General features: G+C 40.1%; 1 protein-coding gene across 1 annotated transcript in view; it reads right to left on the minus strand.

Annotated features, from left to right (window-relative positions):
- The window catches only part of CYTH3 (cytohesin 3), a 53,122-nt gene extending 35,025 nt beyond the window's left edge, over nt 1-18,097 (minus strand). Inside the window, exon 1 of the mRNA XM_075105043.1 lies at nt 17,865-18,097. Within this exon, the coding sequence (XP_074961144.1) occupies nt 17,865-17,895 (31 nt within the window). The 5' untranslated portion in view covers nt 17,896-18,097. The remainder of the gene's footprint in view (nt 1-17,864) is intronic.
- Nucleotides 18,098-23,074: the final 4,977 nt, after the last annotated feature.

The raw sequence follows: 23,074 nt of genomic DNA on the forward strand, positions 1-23,074 counted from the left end.
ATTTGGGCTTCATGGAGTAAAAGTCTGCAAATTGTGAATTTCTTTTGTTCACTTTCAAAGCAAAATCCAGGTCACAAGAAATTTTAGCACCCCACAATGAGAGAATGATCCAGCAATAATGCCACGAGAGACCATGGGTAACAGCTGATAGCAAATAATGTGTTCACTTGCAATGCAGAACAGCCACTTTTCTAAGTGGGAGTCTTGGGAAGGCAATCAGGGTTCCCTCTCAGCATTATCTAGGAGGTGAAAGGAACAGATCACCCTGCCATGTATGCACAGCATAGCTAAGTGACACGTTAAAGATATCATGTATTTAATTGAAACCCTTCATTCATTCCAGTACAAAGAAAGGGCAGCCGAAGAGCAGTGGATTTTACTTGCCTGCAGCAGGAGAAGAAAATTCTGAAATTAAAAAGCGTAGATGGAACAGGTTTCCAGAAGTAAGATCTTTTAAGCCATAGAATAGAAGCAGCATGTACCTTTTAACTTAGGGCATTTATGATTTAGCCCTATAAAAGTGGCAGAATTATACAAAGAATGGGATGGAAAGGGACTGGATTGTCCCACGACAATTTCTACAACTGTGCAGTTCACTTCTGACTTAGCCAAGTGCACAGGCAATGTATGCTTGCAAATATTAAAAAACACTTCAGTTTTAAACAACTGCAAGATGACAAAACTTCAAGTAAGCAAGCTTTAACAGCTCCACTAAGTCTTCAGCAGACTGACATTATGCTATGCAATACGAAGACATTATCTAGTTCAAATCCAGATCAGAAAATTGGCAAAGAATATCCACCTTTTTAAGTTATACTACACTCCCTTTCCATGTAAAATGGGAAATGGTTAGCACTGGACTACCTCCAGTCCATCAGCCATCACCAAAGTTACTCTCCTGTAAGGGAACAAAAGTGGTCCTGTAAGTACTTGTCAGCTGAGCAGCACGGGAGAGTGATTGGCACAGACTGCTCATGGAAAACAGGTCGAACAAGTGGAAACCCATACAGACTGGGAAGCTGGGTTGCTTGAACTACTGCTCCCACTGACCAGGATTTGGCTGTATTCACTTCAGAGGGTTTGGGGTGATTCCTAGCAACTCTGTAGAGTGTGAGGCAAAGTTTAAACTACTGACAGGAGGGCAAATCCCCTCTGTCAACCCCTTCTCCTTGTCAACCAGGACAGGAGTCTCTTTCTCCCACACAATTCCAAGGAGTATGTGTGGATGAAAAGGAAAGCCAGTATACTCCACCTCCTGCTGGCACACAACTCCCAGTAGTCCCTGGGAACGACTGGACTAACCACAGATGTCCTGCTGCCAACCTAGACTGATTTCAGCTCCAAGATCCAAACATCTCAGACCAAGGATGGGACAACTCCTTCTGAAAGCAGAGATCATTTCATCATCTTTTGGGTGAGGAAGAGACAAACAAGAACATACTGATCCCTTCAGCTTTTGAAATGTTATGAGAAGGGAAAAAATTAAAATTGTAGCAATGCGTTTCAGCTTTTCCCTTACAAAATAGCCACGTTTCCCATAGCACCCCCAGTTACTGGGTAGAGGAAATGGTTGGCTGGCATGCACCTACATACTTTCCTAGGATAGACCCTGGAAAAAAGACTCAAAAAGCAAACACACCAGAGTAGTAGCAGACATTCCTGACAGATCCATTTTGAGTAGCAGCATGGAAAATTGACAGGAATGTCGCTGAGCAGCTGCAGGGGGGTCCCAGAGCCTACGGAGCCCTGTCCCTGCAGCCGCCTGCCAGCAATACCCTTGAATCTTGCTAGAGATTCAGGCACAACTCATCACACCTACCATGTTCCCAGCAAAACATTTAGGGCTCAGACAGTCTTTCTGCCACAAATTTCCAGTAACATCCACTCTTGGCAATAAGGGAGCTGCTCGCTGTACTTCACTCATTAGCGGAAAGCATTAGCCGGTTACTTAAATTGCTGGCTGTTTCTAAAGCACACAAATCCAATTTTCAGAAAAAGCAAGGTAATGTTAATCTTTCTCCTTAACCCATCCCTGCCTGACACAGCTCTGGAGTTAGATTTCAGAAGCAGTATTTATTGCAAAAGCTTTCTATTTATTAATTTTCCAAGATCAGCTGCACGCTGAAGGAGGTGGAGCAACTGCTAGATTTGAAAGCAATCTTCATTCTCTGAAGAATGTCTCCAAAAGGCACCCACAGAGTGCCATACAGGACTGCTCACCTATCAAATAACTGCCTGAGTAGTGTTTGCCTTCCCCCAGAACAAGACTAATGCCAGGATGCACAACATTGTATACAATATGATGCCTGACGCTGTATAAGCCTTCAAAGTCCCTGCAATCTCTGCCAAAAAAAGTAACCCTGCTACCTGCTACGGAAACCGCTGGGCTGCAGTGCTTGGAGAGAAACACACTATAGGTAATACAGGATTTTGCTTCTTGACCATTTTAGGCTTGAATTGCTCCAGCTTCTTGCTGGCCCACTGGCCACGTGCCCTGTAGGCTGAGAGGGCACTAAGAGAGGTCATTAATTTATTCATAGATTTGTTAGTGAAGGAATAGTAAGGCTTAGTTTAAGACTGTAAAGCATCTTCAGATTCCTCAGAAAAGAATATATTTAGCTTTTGTCAACTGTTAGTTGCCATCACACCATGGAACAATTAGCTTGACAGGTCACTAATCCAGATATAAGAGAGCTTTTTATCTGGTCCACTGATAAGAAGTTTGCTGGACGGATGCACTTACTGTAAGGTCAAACCCCTGGTCTCCCATTCTTTGCTTGGCAAAAGACCATCGGCAGTTCATACCAAACATGGCTCACCATACTTCCAAAATAGAGCACAATCAGCACATGCTTGAATGCTTGTAAGTGCAGACATAAGTTCTATGTTGCAAAAAGAAAGTTTTCATACTCCAAACAGACCTTCTGGCATTCTCATCAAAAACTCACTTGAATAAATACATTCTTCCTATTTAAACTTTCCCTAACAGTTTCAGACAGATCTGCTAAAATATTACATTGCCCTTTCTAAGCTGGTTTTTTTTGCCCAATACTGGCAAAATTACTGCATTCCTTCCAGAGATCAGTGAAAAGTAATCTGAACATATAATCTTTTGTACTTTATTTTCAAGTAATTTAATCGTTTTTCCTCAGCTAAATACTTAACAAGAAAAAAAAGTTATACCCCTACAACTTCAAAGATCTAAGCAATTTAGTTTTATTACTCTTGATGTCTCTGACTTACAGCATATAAAATTCAGCTTTTTCCCCTGAAAATGAACAGAGATTTAGAAACTTCAAGCAACTAACTGGCATTCAACCCTCAACCTCTTTTTAAATCCACCAGCTCCTGCTGCTCCTATTAATAAACATTCTTTCTCAGATTTCCACTTCATCCTGCCATGCTTAAATAGGAAACATTTTTGTTGACTGGGAAACAATTGAGTGGGACCAAATGCTTTAGTTCTGCTACGCCTCAACATGACACAAAAGGTAACAATGAAAGATACCACCTCCTAAATGAGTAAAACCTAGCAAATCATGAGATTTTTTTTTCTACCTGCAGATACCAGCTGCATAGACAAAGTGGTTATATGTAGCCTCTGCTAAGCACATTTCTGAAGAGGTAGTCTCTTCTTCACAACAGTGCTCTACCTGGCACGAGCTTTCACTATACAAAGAAACTTTGTATACGGCTGAAAAAATCTGACTCATATTAACATACTTGCAATCATCCTAAATTTGCCGTAGGGCAGCCAGAAATACCAAGCTGGAACTTCTGTTAAGCAGTCTGTAGCAACAGTGTCTGCAACTCCACCAACACAGCTCATGCAATAAGTAGTGAGAAAACTTGTTAATGCAGTTTAGGGATTCTTCTGTATTTCACAAGCATGGACAATACAGCAGTGAGTACAAAACACCTGGAGGATACCACTCAAAGGTAAACTCTTCATTGTTTTAAGAACTTCTCGACCACTGGGAGAAGTGCTTGGTAATAAAAGTGGTAGCACTATTAAGCATGGCTTTTTGTCACCAACAATCATCTAATCCTGACAGCATGCACCTAGACAGGCAGCAGCCTACAGTCCACTTCAAAATTATACAAAAAGTAGTTCCAAAAGACTCTTCAGTTACAGCATCTGTCCTACCATCTCTTCAATGTCTTAATAAATTGGAACTTAAGACTTTGTTGAAGTATTTGAAGCTCAACTGGAACAGCTGAGTGCCATACCCAACTGAAGCTGCAGATGTTTAGTCAGTATCTCTAAATGTCCAGAAGATAGTTCTGAAAAATTACATTTTGATCCTTTAAAGAAAAAAAGAGGTCAACAAAAATCACTGTTATAGAAGGTTTTAATCAGGCTATTAGATTCCATCAGATCTGACTGCAAGAATTTTACCATGAAAGTTTACGCCTGTTAAGACAAATCAAGCATCTAATTTTTCCTCTTCCTGAATTCTTCCACAGTTATACCTTAAAAAAAAGTCTTATCATACACCAAAGAACCTAAAAGCATAATTAATTACAAACTAACTATCAATGGAAGTGTAGCCATCCTGCATTATCCTAGCCAAGAATTTATGAAAATAAAATCTTATAATAAATTTTCCATTTTAAATGCCAGATTGGTCACTAATGAAATCTAAAAATATCTTCTACTGATTTAATGATAATGTACATGCTTTCACTATATACTTAAGCATGCAACTTTGCATGGCACACATAATGTGCTCATACTAAATAGATGACATAGTTAAGAATTAGTAGCAATGGAAAATGACAACTTATACAGACCCACAGAATATAATTGCGACATTGTTCATTAATGCCTGCCACCACTGTTAACTCTATTCCAGAAAGTCTCAAGAGGAACCTAGATATAGTAGCAGAAGCTGATGAACTTCCAGCTGCAAGGGGGTGGGCGGGAAAGGAAGCAGACTGATTAGTTGAATAGATTTATTGTATGCACATATTCTATGTTAAAACACTGTATCTACTATAACATAAATTTTTTTGAGCTGTTTGACTGTTCACAATTCAAATGCAGGAAAATGCTATCAGGCTAACATGTGTTTGTTCAGCAGGAAACCCTTTCTTCAAAATGTAAAATGAGGTAGTGAAAAGCCAAAACTTTGCTAGAATTGTCATACTATTATTTCTCAAATGTGAGAAGGATCTTTTGATGTTCTCCCATCACATTAGAAAATCATCTCTTAAGTCCATATGAGCTCCAGAGAAAAATGCAATGCAGGAACAGCTGAAACACAGTGTTCACTCCCTCAAAGATGCAAGACATTATACTACTTTCTTCAATTTATCTGGCAGGTTTTATTCTCAAGACACGAATATTTTCTGAATTTTCCTTAAAATATACCATGAATACAGCCAAAGCATCTTAAAGCAAATCTGTAAGCAAAGTTCCTTATTCTAGTTGCTCTGTTTTAATGGCCTTTGACATTGGCACAGTCTACATACAACCAATTTTGCAAAATGCATTGCAAGTTGACCTGCACTTCAAGAAGACAAACTGAAAGAGATTCCTTCAGGCTCTTCGCAATTCAAACATCATAACCTCTAAAAACTGGGAGAAGAGAGATTTGACTACCGTTCTTGCAAAACAAGCATAAAATGAGGTAGTACTGCTTATTTAATCCCTGCAATGGGGGGGGGGGGGGGGGGGGGGAGGGAAGAGGGAACGCAAATTATTTGCCTTGTATTAATTTATAATACAGTATCTAAAAAGAAGATAAAATACAAGAGCGTTTGGGAGAGGAAACAATCTGACCAAAGCCCAAAAAACATTGGTACACAATATATATCACTCAATGCAGTAATACAGCAAAATAAGTATCAGCATTTGTTTAATTAAACAGAAGAAGAAACACATGCCAATTTAAAAAGAAAAAAAAACCCAAATTTGGTTGCAGGTGTACAAAAACATTAACAGTGAATTAATTCCACCACCATGCAATTAGTGTCAACTGTTACTGCCATAGACTGCAGCAGCCCTGCCACTGAAACAAAACTTCCTCACTCTTACAGCTGGCGTTGGTGACCACGCTCAAGAACTCCAAAAATTATTACATTTTACATTGCTATATGGACATCATAGATATTTTTGTATTGTAAATTATTGGTGTTAGAAGTGTTTTGCCTTCAAATCATACTGTTTTGTCCACATTTCACTTCCACTTTGAAGTCACAGATCAGCTCCTACTAGCTCAAGAAGGAAAACAAATTGTTGTTGCTGTTATGTTCTAGCACTGTGGGGCAAAATGCCAGGCTGTCCAGCAGCCAACAGACCAACCACAAATCCTTCTCCTTTTTTACTACACACACACACACCTCCCCCCCCCCCCCAAAAGAATTAATATCAACAACCAATTAAGGCACATGGAAAGGAATGCACTAATGCTGTTCAGGATTATGCTCAAGACAGTAGTTATGTTTTTAAATTCCTTTCACTGTCAATAGTAATGGAAATAACTTACAGTATTTCAAGCTAGCTCTTCCAGTCAATTAGAACTTATAATTTGTATACTATTGTTATTAAACTTATTAAATTAGACCAGTCTCATTACAAACTGATTGAGAAACAACATTAAAAATTAAAGACTGGGAGTAATAGTGAAAGAATTCTGAAATTCAGATGGACTCTCTTGGCAAGTTAAGTTTGGAAGGAAGATTTGGAAAGGAAGCAGATACCTAAAGGACAGTGCATTTCTACATTGGCATAATTGGTCTCAAGTAACTAAGAAACAGGATTACTAGCTACAATTATAAAGAAACTTGAGAAATATGACCTTTTTACAAGGAAAAAATGCAAACTGTTTTGAAGGAAAAAAGGATGCATTATTTTGATCATCATCAAGTATTCTCACCATTCTGTATACCTGCTGTATTCCTCACTTATTTTGTTTGATCTCAATCCAAGGTATCACCTACAGAGTTGGAAGCACCAAATATACCAAAGGTAAACCAAACTCTACAGCAGAATATCAGACTTCTCCCCTCCTTACATACTTAGGCTCTATAAAATAATGACTATCAAAACACAGCATAAGTAAAATTACTAAAATCAAAACTGTTTTATACACTCCACATTGTAGCATTACATATTGTACCAATACTTTAAAGAGAGTAAAGAATTCTGTTTTAACTAAAACCTTGTACTACAAATGAGAAACTAGTATCTTCTTCCACAAGTAACCTAAAAGAACGGCCAACTTCCCACTCCAATCAGCTAAATTCACTTCTGTTTAAAAAATAAACCAAGAACTCATAGATGACAAAGTCTACAGCAAAATCTGAAGACATTTAAGTATTTCAGGATGGGATTTATGGCGGAGTTGTGAAATGGATACTCCTAGTTCCTGTTGCTTTTACTGGAATATTTTTATAGAGAGTCACTTTTTTTCCCACCCTACCCTTTTCCTTTACTGAATTTCTACACAATAACTTAGATTTGACCATCACCGGACATCTGAACAACAATAAAAAAAGTTACAGCTGGATCCTGTATTAGTCCCAGCTGCACAGGATCTTTGGCTGCCTTCAGAAAACAAGAGAGCCAATAGGAAAACATTAGAAAAACTTCTTTTAGGAGCTTACCTTCGAATAAATTGTTTTTCCATATGCTACTACAACAAACTATTTTACTACTCAACACAAACTGAAGTTATTCTTCCTGTTTTTTCACCCCTTTTCTAAAAAAAAAAAAAAAAAAAATATCCTTCTTCAAAAACCTTTACTACAGAATGCCAGAAAATAATTGTCTCCATATGGTCTTTCAAGTTTAACATACCACAATGGATATATCTGCCAAGTCCACCCACCCACAGGCTCCATAAACTTTAGAGTATTATTTGTATTTAATTTGGATTACCAATTTCACCCAACCTTTCCCCTTTATAACACATTACTTTTTCAAGCTTACAACACAGGTAGAAGATACAAAAGGAAATAAGTTTTCAGCAAAATAAGAGCAATAACATAATGTATACTCTCTTTACTTTGGATATCAGTGAATTCACAGTGGAAGGATTTAAACTAGTCTTCTTTTTATGTTTGGTCTTATAAAATATCACCTAATCTTTTAAAACATTCATGTGATACTATGTCATTTATTGGTACAAGACCAAGACTAAACACCGCAGTCTTTCCAACTTCATTGCACAAAACGAGAGTGAAGAGAGTTACATGTATTTTGATTTTTAAGAAAAAAATCACTGGGGGTGGGGAAGCTTCCTCTCAGATATTTAAAAAAAAAAGAATGTTACTATATTTAATGCACAAAAATCCACTTCCTATAGCCAAAATAATAATCAACTGCATATGCTCCATTTATTAGTCCTTGCTAAAACATCTACACCAAACTTAAAGGTCACAAGCTGCCTAGAAAGGTTGACCTCACATAATAAATAGGACATAGGCTTAAGACCCAGTTTGAGATTCCCAGATTAAAGAATTAATCAGCAACACCCACACGAAGAACAAGCTAGTCACATACCTGAAACCTTTTAATCTCTCCCTTCGGTGACTGCAAACAACACAACAGTCATTTCTCTAAACTTTGCCTCTGACTAACCCTGGCTACCAGTTAAAACTTCCACTTAGGAAACAGTTCCTATACAAACTGCAATTCAGAAATAGCAGCACAAATTATAAGAGAAGGTGGGAAAACAAGCACAGATATTCTCCTTGGCCCCAGATGAATGTCGGATACTGCTTAAAAACATTGCAAGTATGTGATATGATAGTTTTAATAACTAAAAGGGTGGTTCAGCATGTCAGAACTGACAAGAGCATGGTAAAAATAAAGTTCTAAAATAGTTACTTTTGAGACTAAAATATATATACTTCCATAATATGGACCACCCATTTAGGCATTTACATGACGGATGCAACACACAAAAGGAGGTTTCCCCAATTAGTAGATACTGGGGTTACAAAATGAAAATCTAAACCAAGGATTACTCCTGAAATATTAAGAGTTTCTTTTGGGTGGGTCACAAGCAGAACCATTTCAGTTAAAAGAAAAAAAGGAAAAACCACGAAATTTAAAAAATTAGAACCAAAAAAAAAGAGGGAGAACCACAAAACAATATGTAGATACACATTCACCTACCCCACACAATAAAGTCCATAGATCTAATATAATGGATCATCAGCCTGCACAGTTTGTACACAGCAGCTCCTGTGTGGGGAATCAGAAACAGCTGAGCACTTTATATGTACAAGAAAGAGGTCATGTCCCTTTGGTCCTCTCAGGAAGGACTCAGAATGGTCCTATGTAGGACCAAGCCCCTGTCCTGTACACATCAAGAGTTTGACAGTCAGAGAATACATTTAACTTGCAAGGTCCTTCTCAAGGAACAGAGTTTCTCCATAACAGAGCCACCATCTCTTCTTACAGCCACTTGGTTTAACCTCAACTTCCTGGGAAAACTTTCTTCCACATGCCCTAGCTGGCCAGTTATGAGATACTGAAACAAAAACACGCAGCAGCTTTACAAATTCAAAAATTGCATTTGCAAGTGGTCAAAGTTGTGCTCAGACAGAGTACACAGCCTGGTGGGAAAATTCCTCCTCGGTGTATTAGGATGACTATGCAGGAAGTTCACTAGTCCAAACGTACATGAGCAAGAAAGAAAACACACGTATTTGGAGTCTGACTACTGAATATAAGAAAAACTGCTTCAAGCGACAATAACTCCTTATTTAATAATATCCAGTGCAATTACAAATGTCCCTTTTGACAATTCCCCCTCTCTTGTAGTAAGGCAACAGGATCTGTTTATGTCAGAACTTGACTCTACAGACAACACTGCTTATGAGCTAAACAAGGATCTTATTAAGAAACATGATATCTACAGTACATGAAAGCAAAAATGTAACAGCGAAAAAAGACTCTTGAATACTTGGAATTAAGAAAACAACCTGAATGCTATTTTGCAATATGAATCAGTCAGTAAAAAAAAAGAAAAAAAAAAACACAAACAAAAAACGAAACCCGACATCTCCATGCTACAAACTACACTGACTATTAATGAGGCGGTTGTATAAAACCATAGAGGTGACTCATTAAATGATTACATCTCACAGTTCCTCTTAGAGAAAACAGTAAGAGGCAGTACCCCTGCTTGCACGCCAATTTTTTCAGCCCTTTTTTTGTGCATGCATGTGTATGAGAGCGAGAGTGAGCTCAAGTGAGATTGGACATATTTCTTTTCCTACCCATCAACTCCTTCTGCCAAAGTACACCTAGTGTAGCCCTCAATTTCAATCTAATTTGACTGAGGAGTAGATATTCCTACAAGCTGTGTGAGAACCGGTAGCTGTGTAGAAGAGCCACTAAAATTAATTCCTACAGTTATTGTTCAGCCTCTTCCACACCCTGAGAGTCAGCAGACTTGCATTTCATAATTTCCACATAGCTTTTTTGTTTTGTTAAGAAACTCAAGGTATTTAATCTAAAAATCAACTACCATTTCTCGTTTCATATTAAGGACAGCCGCACCTCCTCAAAATCCAACTGAGCCCTTGGACAACAGTAAAAGCCAGACTTGAAATCAGATTCAACTTTCACAAATGAACTGATCTTCAATTCTTGATGAAGAATTTTCTTATGGAATTCAGAAGAATTGTTACTTAATAGTCTTGCAGTAAAATCTATCCTTGTCAGTACAATTTCCATTGGATTGCTAAATAACACTACCAGTTTCACAGTTCTTCCATATATCTGGCATAAGGTAACTATTTTTTTTAATTAATCAACAGAACATCTGAAAATAAGGCTAATTAGTAAAACCACGCAAGAAGCCTGACCTGTTGAAAAATTAGATCAAAAGTCTTCAGTACTCCATATCCTAGATGAGATTCCAATTTAGCTTTCACAAGCTTCTAGCAGGTAACATTTCCTGTTAACTCCATGAGATCCTATTGAATTTGTCAAACACTTTTTTCCTAGGAAATACTAGATAATGTTTACGTTTGCCTTTTAACATGTAAACTTTTAGTGGAAAATCTACCCACTTATATCATACCTATGTATAAGCAGATATCAGAACTTCAATGAAATTACGGAAGCAGCTATGCATCACTTTATTTGGTAATATAAAGTTTTATTTAAGGAAAATAATGGGTTTAAAGAACCTCAGAAAGTAATGAAATAAATGTGACACAGATGTTCAACACACACACCCCCCCAAAAAAAAAAAAAAAAAAGGAAAAAAAGAAAAAAACCAACCAAGAATGTTTTTACTTCATAGCAACCAAATAGGTCAAGCCATTTCCTCCTTCAGGCAAATCTCAGAGGACCACAAAACACATGGTTTTCTAGTGGATTTTGTGTGTCTATCCCACTAAGAGGAAACACTGCTGTCCAAAAAATTTGCAATACTAAGTTTTCCCATGAAATTTTTGGAATTAAAAGAAGGAAGTCATATGCAATTAAAAACGATTTGCTAATGTTAAAATTATACAAATGACATAGGTAGTAAAAGTGTATTTAATTATGTCACATACCTTCCCTATACAATATATTGCTTTAAAAGAACACACGGTGAATAAATCAGAAATGCCAATGTTATGGAAATTCACACAATTTTTCCCTTGCTTCTGTAAATCTTAAAATATCACACGTTCTTCACTTCCACAGGATTCCTGCCTTACAGTTCTATAAGTTGACAGGTTTTTCTAATAAACCAGCTACTTATTTTAATCCTCTGCAAATGAAGCACATGGTCAATGTGTCCAAACTCTTCACTAAATTAAGTGCAATCCTCCTCCATATGTGCTTAAGTGCTCTTGAACTACAGGGAGACAAGGTGAAGCAGATTATCACTTTAAAAGGGAAGAAAAAATTCATATAGATTCATCCCATCATCACAAAACACTATCCTACATGCTGGCCAGTCCCATGCAGAAGTCTACAGAAAACGTCACATGTGATCCCATAACCAGATTAAATCTATTTGTGCATTCAAACAGGAAAATCATCAATATTGCATAGGAGACCGTAACTTATTTCATAACTTTGAGATTGCAAAAGTGTTCCAGTACTTTTGCACTGCCCTTTTACTGCCATTTTTATTAGAACTTTTCTACAGACTATGTTTTAAAAAAGAATAAATTATAACATCTACCTATTTACTTGTCAATAACCACTCGGGATGACAGAGTGCATCCACAGACATCAAAAAAAGGCAGTGGGTGGAAACAACACTAAGAGCTTTGTTTTAGACTCATTAAGCTTAAGATGACAACTACGCAATCTTAAGATGTCAAATAAGCCAACATTTTAGCTGGGACCAATGGTACTGGATCCAGAGCAAACAGTATATGCTGCGAGTAATCAGTTTAAATACAATAGTTCAATTTTTATTTGCAAATTTGATTATCCAGAAACAAGATGTAAAGAGAAAGGGAGCATTAAATCAAGCACAGGGTCCTGCAAATCTTCACAACAAGTTGCAAGTAGAAAGATCATCTTCCAGATGAAAAAAATTATTAACAAGACAGGAGGAGAACAAGGAGAGAACAGTCAAGCCAAAAAAAGAACAAGATTTCAAAAAGAAAAGTATAGTAAACAGTACTAGAGGCAGCTGGCAGGACAAAGAGGAAGAAGGGACTGTACTGAGTACAAGGGGTCAGGATAAGTGTGGAAAGGACCTAGGATGAACCTGGAGGAAATACTCTTCAGACAGTGACTGCAAACAGCCCATTCAATCACTTTAAACATGAAAAAGAGATGGGGTGGTAGTTCAAAAAGTAAATGGGACCAAAGATGGAGTGTAAAAAGAAACAGACTAAAGCATGTTTGCATTGGGAGGGAAAGGAAGAGAGCAAAAGATAGGACAGATAAGATGGAGCTACAGTATAAGCAAAGCGGTATAAAGCTTTTAAAACCCTTCTGTTGTACTAGGAAAAAGAGAAACTTATAGGACAAAAAGATGGCAAGCAGAAGAAACCGGAGGAAAGCCACGCCTTATTTCATTCATTTTCCCTTGAAGAAGTGTTCAATATCCTATAAAGAAAGAAGGGGAGGCAATAAATATGGTAGAATTGAGGAGTTCAATGTGAACTGCAGAATGTGTCTTGGAAAACAGTGTACTGCCTCAAGGCGTGCAGCCCCTCAACTGGTAAAAGCTCTTATAACTCCATTGATATTAGAAGATTGCAATATCCATTCTGCAACAGTAGCACATGGGGAATAGCCCACTTTCACATGGCTATTGCTACGATTCCCAGACACTGCTCTGCAAAGTACTGCTCTCTGTTCCTGTAAGTAAACCCTAAAGCTTTCTTTCCTAGATGTAATAACACACAGAGATGCTATGTTATAGGCATACTGTTCCACTAAATCCATGGCACGCTTATATTGCTGAGCAGGAGACGCCAACTACTATTATATAACAATATATCAAGTTTGGCAACCGGCATCCTCTGGAAATTTTATCAGCAAAAATTTCATGTTTTCTTCCAAGTCACAGCTAAAAATATTGAACATTAGGCTAAGAAAAAACTTAGAAGCATTACTGCAATTAACAAGCCTAGTTTCTGATACCACCAGAAAACTAATATTTTAAAATTAGTTTTAAATTTTAATGCCCTTTAAAGTTTAATGCCATTAAAAACTACAGCATTTTTTTATTAGAGTAATAACAGATTAAGTACATTTGGAGCTAAAAATTAAGACATTACTGAGCTGACAGGTATTCTGCACAAATGTGAGATTAGTTTAGAATGAAGAAATATTTACTCAACAAAAAGAGACTTAGCATGAAGCTCTGCTGGCTGATAGAACACAAAAACCTAAATGACATAAATGACTGCTACCACTGTATCTGCTGTTTTTCTCTCCCTAGACTCAATCCAGGTGGTTATTCTAACACTCAGGTGCATTTTTATATTCTTGGCATTTCCCTAGAGTGTTATTTAAAAACCACAAGCCCTGCTCTGAAGAAGTTTTGGGACAACTTCTTAAAACTACCTGTACAAGTTAGCCACTTTGATGAGAACAGAGTGAAACATACTTAACATTCTTCTGTGTTAAAATACATTTCTTATTTTATGAGTTTCTTTTATTAGAAACAAAACATGCAGATTTAGTCTTAAATGCAGAGCAAAAGTCTATAACCATAAGGAGGCCACATGGACACTCTAGCTTTAATGTCTACCTTTGAAAGATACTACAAGGTGAAAAGAACAGAAGAGATCAGGCTGCTCATGTCTAAAAGTGATATATATATTTAATCCATTAAAAAAAAAATTTCTAAGAAAAATCCGTGGGTTTTGTTACATTTAACAGCTTTTACCTATAAATGGATAACTGCTTTGCCCTGCAGAAGAACAGAAGTCATCTTGCTAAATCTGGTTTGGCAGCAAATCCATTCTTCTGAGTTCTCTGAGAGACGATCTGGTCTCTCAGTCTAGTTCCTCATGAACGGCTGTCTACATAACAGAATCAACGTGCTACCTGGCACCATTGATGGCAAGTACAGCCAACAACTAACAGAGCTTGGCAACTGAATTACTCTCTCACCCTCCAAAAAAGCTTCAAAGTTCAGAAATAAAGCACAGAGTTTGAGGAACAGGAAGGAAACCTCGCTGCCATAATCAGTGCTGTAATTTGGTCTATTTATCAAGAAGAAGCAGGATTTTAACCTTTTGGCATGTGTGTTTAGATCCTTTCATAAAGATAGCTTAGAACATACATACAGAAGCTGATAAGCACTTCATCCAGCAGTCTTTTCCAAGAGGAATGGCACAGAGTTGAATTTGGGGGACTAAGAAGCCGCTGCATGACTAGACTCAAATTCAGAAAAACAAAGAGAAGTACTATTCTGCGCCTCCAGTGCAAAGTGACCCACACTGACTGTTTGTGTGTTTCAAAGTTATGCAGAAGATGGCTTACTGTTTAGTGGTATGCAATCCTACCACCTGCTGCCACCAGCACTATTCAGTTTGAGGATCTTAGTTCACTGGTACCACCACCATGTAACAGTAAGCACGAAAGAAAAGCCTCAGTCAAATCACAAAGATGAGGTTTTAAACCAAGCAAGGAGAGGAAGGAGGAGAAATTTCCTGGATTAACTGAACCAGAGAGATATTTTAATCAGAACACAAAAGAAGGTTGAGACAAATACCAACTGTCTCAGATCATATCGCATCAATAATCCATGCACAGAGCCTCTGCTGAAATCAATGGGAGGCTTGTGCGTAAGTGGATTGTATAATATAAATGCATGCCCCTATTTAGGGCTCCACATACAAAAGAGAAAGCAGTACTAAGATCAATTCTCTTAATAAACATTTCTCTTCCATCAAGTGCTTCTAAAATAAAAAACCCTAACTTTACTTAGCTCTGTTTTCATTCACAGTTTTCAGTAGAGGTGGTAAAACAACTGACCCAATTTGACAAATAAGGGAACTGAAGCATAGGATGCAAATCAAACTGAAGAGGAGGGCAGCAGGCAGAACTGAACTGGGAACTGCAGTTTACCTTCTGAATCACAGTTTAATGTCCTAGATATTCAAATGCTTATCTAGTTCAAGTCTCTAATTAGGGTGATTCTGTGCAGCGCTCAAATAATTTTGCATACTTCCTAAAGTAGCTGTGCACAGCGATGTACTTATCTCTGTGAGTTTCCCAACTCAATAATGTAAATTTTTGTGAGGATTGCAAATGCCCTACAGAGGTTCAAAACACCGGACTGCCCTGGTCAGACTCCCTTGGTACCCCACGAGTCTCACTACTCAGTGGCACCAAAGGATTTTAAAATTGGCTGCCAGGTCCATACTTTCTGCGTGCTTTCTATTGTTTAAAAAAAAAAAAAATCTACTTTCAATTCAAAATACGTATTCATTAGCTGGAAATGACCTAACTAATCCTGGCGTTCCAAACTGACAGTGGTCCATAAGAAAAAGCCAGACTGGATCTCTGTTCAAGAAAAAAAGTGCAATACTCACAAGAAGCCAGGGTAAAACATCAAATACACTGATTGCAAAGAAAAAAAAATTTCCAGGCTCATTTGCCTACAACTGTTTTACAACAGAGCCAAGTAAGGAGGAGCATAAACTATACTGTAATTTGATCCCAGAAAGCAACATGTTTGTTAATGTGATATGAAGTTATAAATAACAGATTCACTTGCATACTAGGTGAACATCTGATTTCACCTACAGAACCAGCCTTTAGCTAAATACAGACTGTCTCCTCTTGAGGTCCTGAGTATTCTTCCTCCCATGAAAATCCAACTTGGAAATGCTTAACACCTTATGAAAGACAGATTCAGCAATACATCCACTTTCTAGTTTACATCTTGCATGTGATTAAGTACTACATTACAGGGGGTTAGTGCCAATAACAAGCATGTTTGTTTCCCTTAACTACAAGTGCAAGTCCATAATACTGTGAAAATAACATATTTTGAGTTGAATAAGCTTTCTGCTCTTTTCAATTACAGTGTTCAACTGTTGACTAATAACTTTCCAGGACTGGCTTGTTTTGTCTTTTGTCTTCCTTTTTCAGATTTTCTTTTTTAAAAGTTAGGTGTATCACTGACAAAATGAGCAGGAGAACTGCATGCTGAGAAACGGCCACATTTCCAGACCACTGCTTGAATTACTTTTCTGATTCATCATAGCTTTTTTTTTTTTTTCCAAGTTGTCAAAACAAACACCACACCCACTTGATTTCCTAGTTCTGGGTAATTATATTTAGAATTAGCAAGCACTGTGCAACTATTAATCATACAAGGTTTAGCCCTTACTTTACCGATTTAAAAATAAGCCCATGCAGTCAAACGCAGCCTGTTTAGCATTTTATTTAAGAGATACCCTCATCACTTCATTCTGTACCACCACCACCGACACAGACAGTCCCAGAGAACCTAGGGCAGCCCATGCAGTCAATCCCTCTGCCTCAAGGCAGGATCAGCTACTCCTCAGCCACCGCAGCCACCATTATCGCTGATGATACACAAGAACTGGTTATTTCAGGCAGCAGCTTTACACACACACTCACAAAACACATTATAAATTAAAGGAGGGAAAGCGTGTTGCAAGTCTGCAGTGCCTTAAACTGGGACGGTGCGCGAGCCAGTCTCCGAAAGGCAACAAAAATGAAAATAAGACCTTCCCGCAAGATGCGAGTCCAGATTTTCTAAAAGTAGTATTTGGCGACATTCACGCCGCTGCCTTTAGAAACAGTTCACCTTGTTTAAACTGGATGAACCGCCCCGTGATTATCACCGAGCCTCCATTAAGACGACACACACAGAGCCCTCGTGAAGCTTAATAATTCTTTTCACTGCTCATACGCTGCAAGACACGGACTTCTCTCGTCCTCTCCCCAGCAGACCGGCAGCTCCCCGCAGGGCTGTCACCGCAGCGGGGGCACGGGGACCCGCCGCCCCGCCCGCCGCCCCCTCCGTGCCCGAGCCCCGCCGCAAGCCCGCCTCGCCCCCCCACCCGACCCTTCCCGGCCGCGGGGCACAGAGCCCCTATTGTGGCCACCGGCGAAAGGGCCAGCCCCCGCCGCCACACTCCCCCGCTCCCGGGCGCTGCTCTGCACTCGCTGCTACGGCCGCTCTGCTCGGGCCAGCCCCTCAGCGCCCGGGGAGGGGGACGCCGGGCAGGACGGGGGCGCAGCACCGGCGGGCAACTCCGCCCGGAGGGAAAGGGTGCGGCGCGGAGGGGCCGCAGCAGCAGCAGCAAATGTCACGGTCTCAGAGGCGGGCGAGCCGCGGTCCGTCCCCTCCTCCGGGAGCGGGGAGCCGCGGCGGCGCGCGCCTTCCCCACGCCCACGCCGGCCAGGTGAGGGGCCGCGCCCCCCCCCCCGCACAAGCCCCGCCACTCACCGCCGCCGCCTCCGCCGCCCTCTTCGTCCATGTTGGGACCGCAGGCAGGGCGCTCCGCAACGGCTGCGGCGAAGCGAGGCCCAGGGCTCGCTCCACACGCTCGGCGCTCTCTCCGCAGCGCTCGGCACCTCGCGGCCGCTTCTTCTTCTTCTCTCCCGCTGCCGCGCTCTGCCGCCGCGCTCCCCTGCTCTGCCCCGTCCCACCCCGCTCAGCCCTGCCTCAGCCCCGGCAGCAGCCGCCGCCTCGGCCCAGCCGCCCGCCCCTCTCATGTGACCGGCGGAGGGGCGGAGGGGAGAAGGCAGGCCGGCCCGGCCCAGCCCGGCCCCGCGCCGCCACCCCCGCCGCCACAGGGTCACCGGCAGCCGTCGTGCTGCCTCCTCCCCTCAGGGGGCGGCAGCTCCCTGGCTGTTCCTTGCGGCGGAGCGGCCCGGAGCGGGGAGCCTCCTTGCCGCCTCTCCGCCTTTCCTTTTCAGTGTTCCCTCCCCGGCAGGTTTCGCACGGCGCGGCCTGGCAGCGCTTAATGTTCCCAAAACGACTTCCTCGTGGGTTGCCAGGGGCCGCTAGGGCAGGCAGGGGTGTCCGCGGCGGGAAGGGGGCGAGGGCGGTGGTCGGGGCGCGGGAGGAGCCGGGCACGCGGGGCGCTGGCCGGAGTGCTCCTGAGGGCGATGGCGGGAGGGGCTGAGGGGAGCTGTTGGGTCTCATGTCGGTTGAGTTGTCTCCTGGGGTCTGCGGTGGCCGGAGAATGTCCGCAGAGCCGCTGACTCGTTTGGAGGGGTCTAAAGGGAGGGAAAAGAGCGGAGGTGACGGGAAAGCGAGGGCTGAGCTGGCCTGAAGCCGCATCGTGAAGGGGGACGAGGTGGGTTGAAGTCTCCAAACAGAAGCCTGAGGCGTATGACGTTTCTGCGTGTTTTCTGCTGATTCTTGCTTGCTCTTTGTTCTCGGGTCCGGCCGGGCGCTGGAGGGGTGCTGGGTGCATCCGTGCCACAGGGCTCGCGGAGAGCCTTGTGTATAAACGGAACTGTCCAAGGGTTTTGCGCTGGTGTGTATCGTCTGTGTTGGATACAGAAGGGATTTGCCTACTTACTGCCTTAGCAGCCACGGTGTCTGTGGGATTTCTTAAGTCCTCAGTAAAGATCGTCAGTGAGTACCAGAGGAGTCGGGGTATCAGCAGCCTCCAAAGTCTGTAAAGGTAAGCAGAAGTGTGCTGGCACAGAGCACTTTCTTTCTTTCTTCCTTTCTTCCTTTCTTCCTTTCTTCCTTTCTTCCTTCCTTTCTTCCTTTCTTTCCTTCTTTCTTTCCTTCTTTCTTTCCTTCTTTCTTTCCTTCTTTCTTTCCTTCTTTCTTTCCTTCTTTCCTTCCTTCTTCCTTTCCTTCTTTCCTTCCTTCCTTTCCTTTCCTTCCTTCCTTTCCTTTCCTTCCTTCCTTTCCTTTCCTTCCTTCCTTTCCTTTCCTTCCTTCCTTTCCTTTCCTTCCTTCCTTTCCTTTCCTTCCTTCCTTTCCTTTCCTTCCTTCCTTTCCTTTCCTTCCTTCCTTTCCTTTCCTTCCTTCCTTTCCTTTCCTTCCTTCCTTTCCTTTCCTTCCTTCCTTCCTTTCTTTCTTTCTTTCTTTCTCGGGCACCACCCCTCTTTATTTTTTTAAAACCTTTGGTGTCAAAATTTTATTCAGATAGGAAGCTGTGGGAGGAAAGGGTCAGCCAACAGGAAAATATCAGGTTTTTCATTTTCCTCCTGTAGACTGGCATGGGACAGAGCACTGTCTAGGAAGCCGTGTCGGGAGTGCTCACCTCTTGACACCGCTGCTAATAGGTGGTTATTACGGCCCATTTTGCTGAGAGCTGAGGTTTGACTCTGACGGCTGCTTTGGGGATAAAGTGTTTTACCTCATTGAGAAATCATAAACATCACAAACCTTTAAAATGCTCCTCTGTGTTTCATATTTTAAATTAAACATTGTTATAAGTTTAGCACATTAGTGTATAAAAAGGATATGATTACATAAAACAGAAGCATTACCTTGGTAAGAGATTTTATTTTAAATGTGTGTGTATATAGTGCAATTACAGGATGGTTTGAAAATAAGTCTGAATACAGATGAACTGACAGTGGGCTTTGAATATTTTTGCACAACATGCAAACTGTTAATTTACATTAGAGGGGAATCTGGTTCATGAGAAAAATTCTAATTTTGTAATTCATCACAGATTGTTTGCTTTCGTTTTTCTTTGTCAGTAACATTTTTTCCTTCCTTCCTATATTCCAATATAACTTAATATACTTTTGCTGTAAGGAAAATTATATTGCCAAATAAAAGATAGCCCAATCACTACTTCTAATAGCAGAGAAGAGTGAGCCATAGAGAACAGTCTTCCTTCCACCAGTTCAGTGCAAAATTCCTGTTGACTTCAAGGAAGCAATACTAGGTTTTAAAATTCTCAAAATTAATAGCAAAGATAAAAACAATTTCATGATGCAAGCAAGATATGACAAAAAGTCTGTCCTAGTTATAGGTGACCAGTTTGGATATTCTATATAAATGTCACAGTGAAATCAGACAATTCGAAACTTGTGAGATAGGCAAAATGTTCTTTATTATAACTTCATTAGTAAGTTGACCGAACAGTTACATTTCCAGTATTTTGCATTATTGGATATGTAGCTTACTCTGTTGTAACTTTGAAATATGTCATTCAATAGCCTCTCAAGGAAAATCTGTTCTTTCAAGTCTCATTTTAGTAGGATGACTTATGAATGATGCATAGTACAAAAGGGTATTGAAATTAGAGTGTTTTCTTCAAGACTGTCTCTGAAATTATGGCAGATATTCCTTAGAACTTGAAATTTTCATATCTATTGTGTATGTTATAAATAGACTTTCTTTTGCATGGGCCTGATTCAACAACTGCTCTAGGCATAAAACCGTTAGTTCTGCACACAGGGTGCTTACTGGATAAAACTGTTTAATCTTCAGGTGAGATGTGTGACAGAAACTTTTAGGATCAAACCTTTTACCTCATCTAATTTTCCTGTGTATAAATTAAGTCTCATGTCTGGCTATAAACCTAACCAGGTCAGGAACAGTTTTTTTGAAAATGTACAAAATCAACTGAAGAATTACCATCATAGTTGTACATTGTAGGTGTAGTAGTTCTACGATAGCAGAACTACTCTATAGCTTTTGATATTTCAATGGTAACGGTGCCACTCTCATTAATTACTGTGTAGTTCCTTACCACCAAAGAAGTCAGGTAGCAAGACAGGTAACAATCTCAGAAAATTTTAGGATACACTCCAATAAAGTATTTCCTACTCATGTGAATAATTCTCCTGCATCTACTTTGTTTTCTGGAGCTTTGATCATTCTTCTGTTTTGAAATAGATATTGATATGGAGAGAAAAATAAAATTCATAAGGATTTCAGTCAACAGTTTTCTACAGATTGCTTTATCTTTTTTTTTTCTTTCTTGTAGTTCCTTCTGTAGTCATAGCTCTATTTTTACCACAAGTGTGTTTTGCCAATTTTATATCCCCAAGTCTAACCTTCTGTATTGGAAGAAGTTCATAGTCTGTCATTTGTGTAAATAATAGTCTAATAGCTGGTCTGCTGAAATTATTTTTAGGGGAAAATTGGGCTTTCTCCAAAACCCGCTGTTAGCAACGTTGATTCCTTAATGATAAATATGGTTATTTGTTGAATTTTCAGGTAATAAACTTTTCTTTTCTTTTTGGATAGTTTAATATCTGTTTCAATTCAGTTTCCACTAAGTAGTAATTTAGCATGTCAATTTTCCTTTTAAGGGGGTGAGGAGCGCATCTGTTATGTCATTTGTCCCTACAGAGAGAGTCAGTGAAGACAACTGAATCCCTTACATCATATTTTGTGCTCTAAAAGGCTCATTAAATATTAAGCAATTTCTATGGATTTCAATTTGAACCAGATTCCAAGCAATAGAGAATGAAAATGAGAATTACTCTTTACATCTCCCCCCCACGCTTTTTTTTTTTAATACTCGAATTCAAGAGTAGAAAAGCCTTCTTCGTTATCACATCCTTTCCTCAGCAAGAGTGGATTCCCTTTTTTCTGGATTGCTCTTTATTGATCAATGGAAATTCTGAAAAAACATCTTCAGATGAATTGGAGAGACTCCAGCAGAGAGCTACAAAGATGATCATGGCACTGGAACATCTCTCTTATGAGGAAAGGCTGAGAGACCTGGGTTTGTTCAGCCTGGAGAAGACTGAGGGAGGATCTTAACAATGCTTATAAATATCTACAGGCTAGGTGTCAAGAGGATAGAGCCAGAATCTTTTCAGTGGTCCCAAACAACAGGACAAGGGGCAATGGGCACAAACTGGAACACAAGAAGTTCCACCTGAATATGAGGAAAAACTCCTTTCCTTTGAGGGTGCCAGAGCAGTGGAACAGGCTGCCCAGAGAGGCTGTGGAGTCCCTTCCCTGGAGACATTCAAAACCCGCCTGGATGCGTTCCTGTGCCCCCTGCTCTAGGTGTGCCTGCTCAAGCAGGGGGGTTGGACAAGATGATCTCCACAGGTCCCTTCCAACCCCTACCATTCTGTGATTCATTATTCATCTTCAGTTTCGTTGTAGATATCAGCTTAATCTTACTTTGGTAAGTTTCCTCTTTCAGTACTCTAAATGTTTCAGTGACATAAAATTCCATTTTATGATGATAGATTTCATAAACTTTGATTTCTAATCAAAAGCATGAGCTATGATGATGTTCATTACATGGCTAATAATTGGAAAGCAGATAGTAACACTCTCTTCAAAGCCAAGAAATACAATTCTGAATTTTTGCAATGCAGAAAGGAATAAAGTAACTGCTATTGTGCCACCAGACTAGACGTCAGTATCAGACACAGGGAGATGCAATAATAATGCACCTTACTGTTGGAAGGAAGAAAGAATCTTTAAAATCTTATTTAAGGAGGTAGCCATCCTGCATGCAGGTATTCCCATTTCATGCGTTCAGTCAAGACATTGCTAATTTGCAAGTCTGGCTTATTGTGACTTCTGTTAGATTTGGTAGGAAAGGATTTATAGTTACCCTTAAGGAGAACAGTTGATCTTAACCACACAAACATCTGTACAGTCTTAAGAATGCATTTTTAAAGAGTATAGATTCATCTCAAAGAATAAAGAAACATCTTAAAGAATATAGATGTTGTGCCACATTTTGTAAACTAGAATTA

Source organism: Phalacrocorax aristotelis, chromosome 10, assembly GCF_949628215.1.
Source record: "Phalacrocorax aristotelis chromosome 10, bGulAri2.1, whole genome shotgun sequence".
Classification (NCBI taxonomy): Eukaryota; Metazoa; Chordata; class Aves; order Suliformes; family Phalacrocoracidae; genus Phalacrocorax; species Phalacrocorax aristotelis.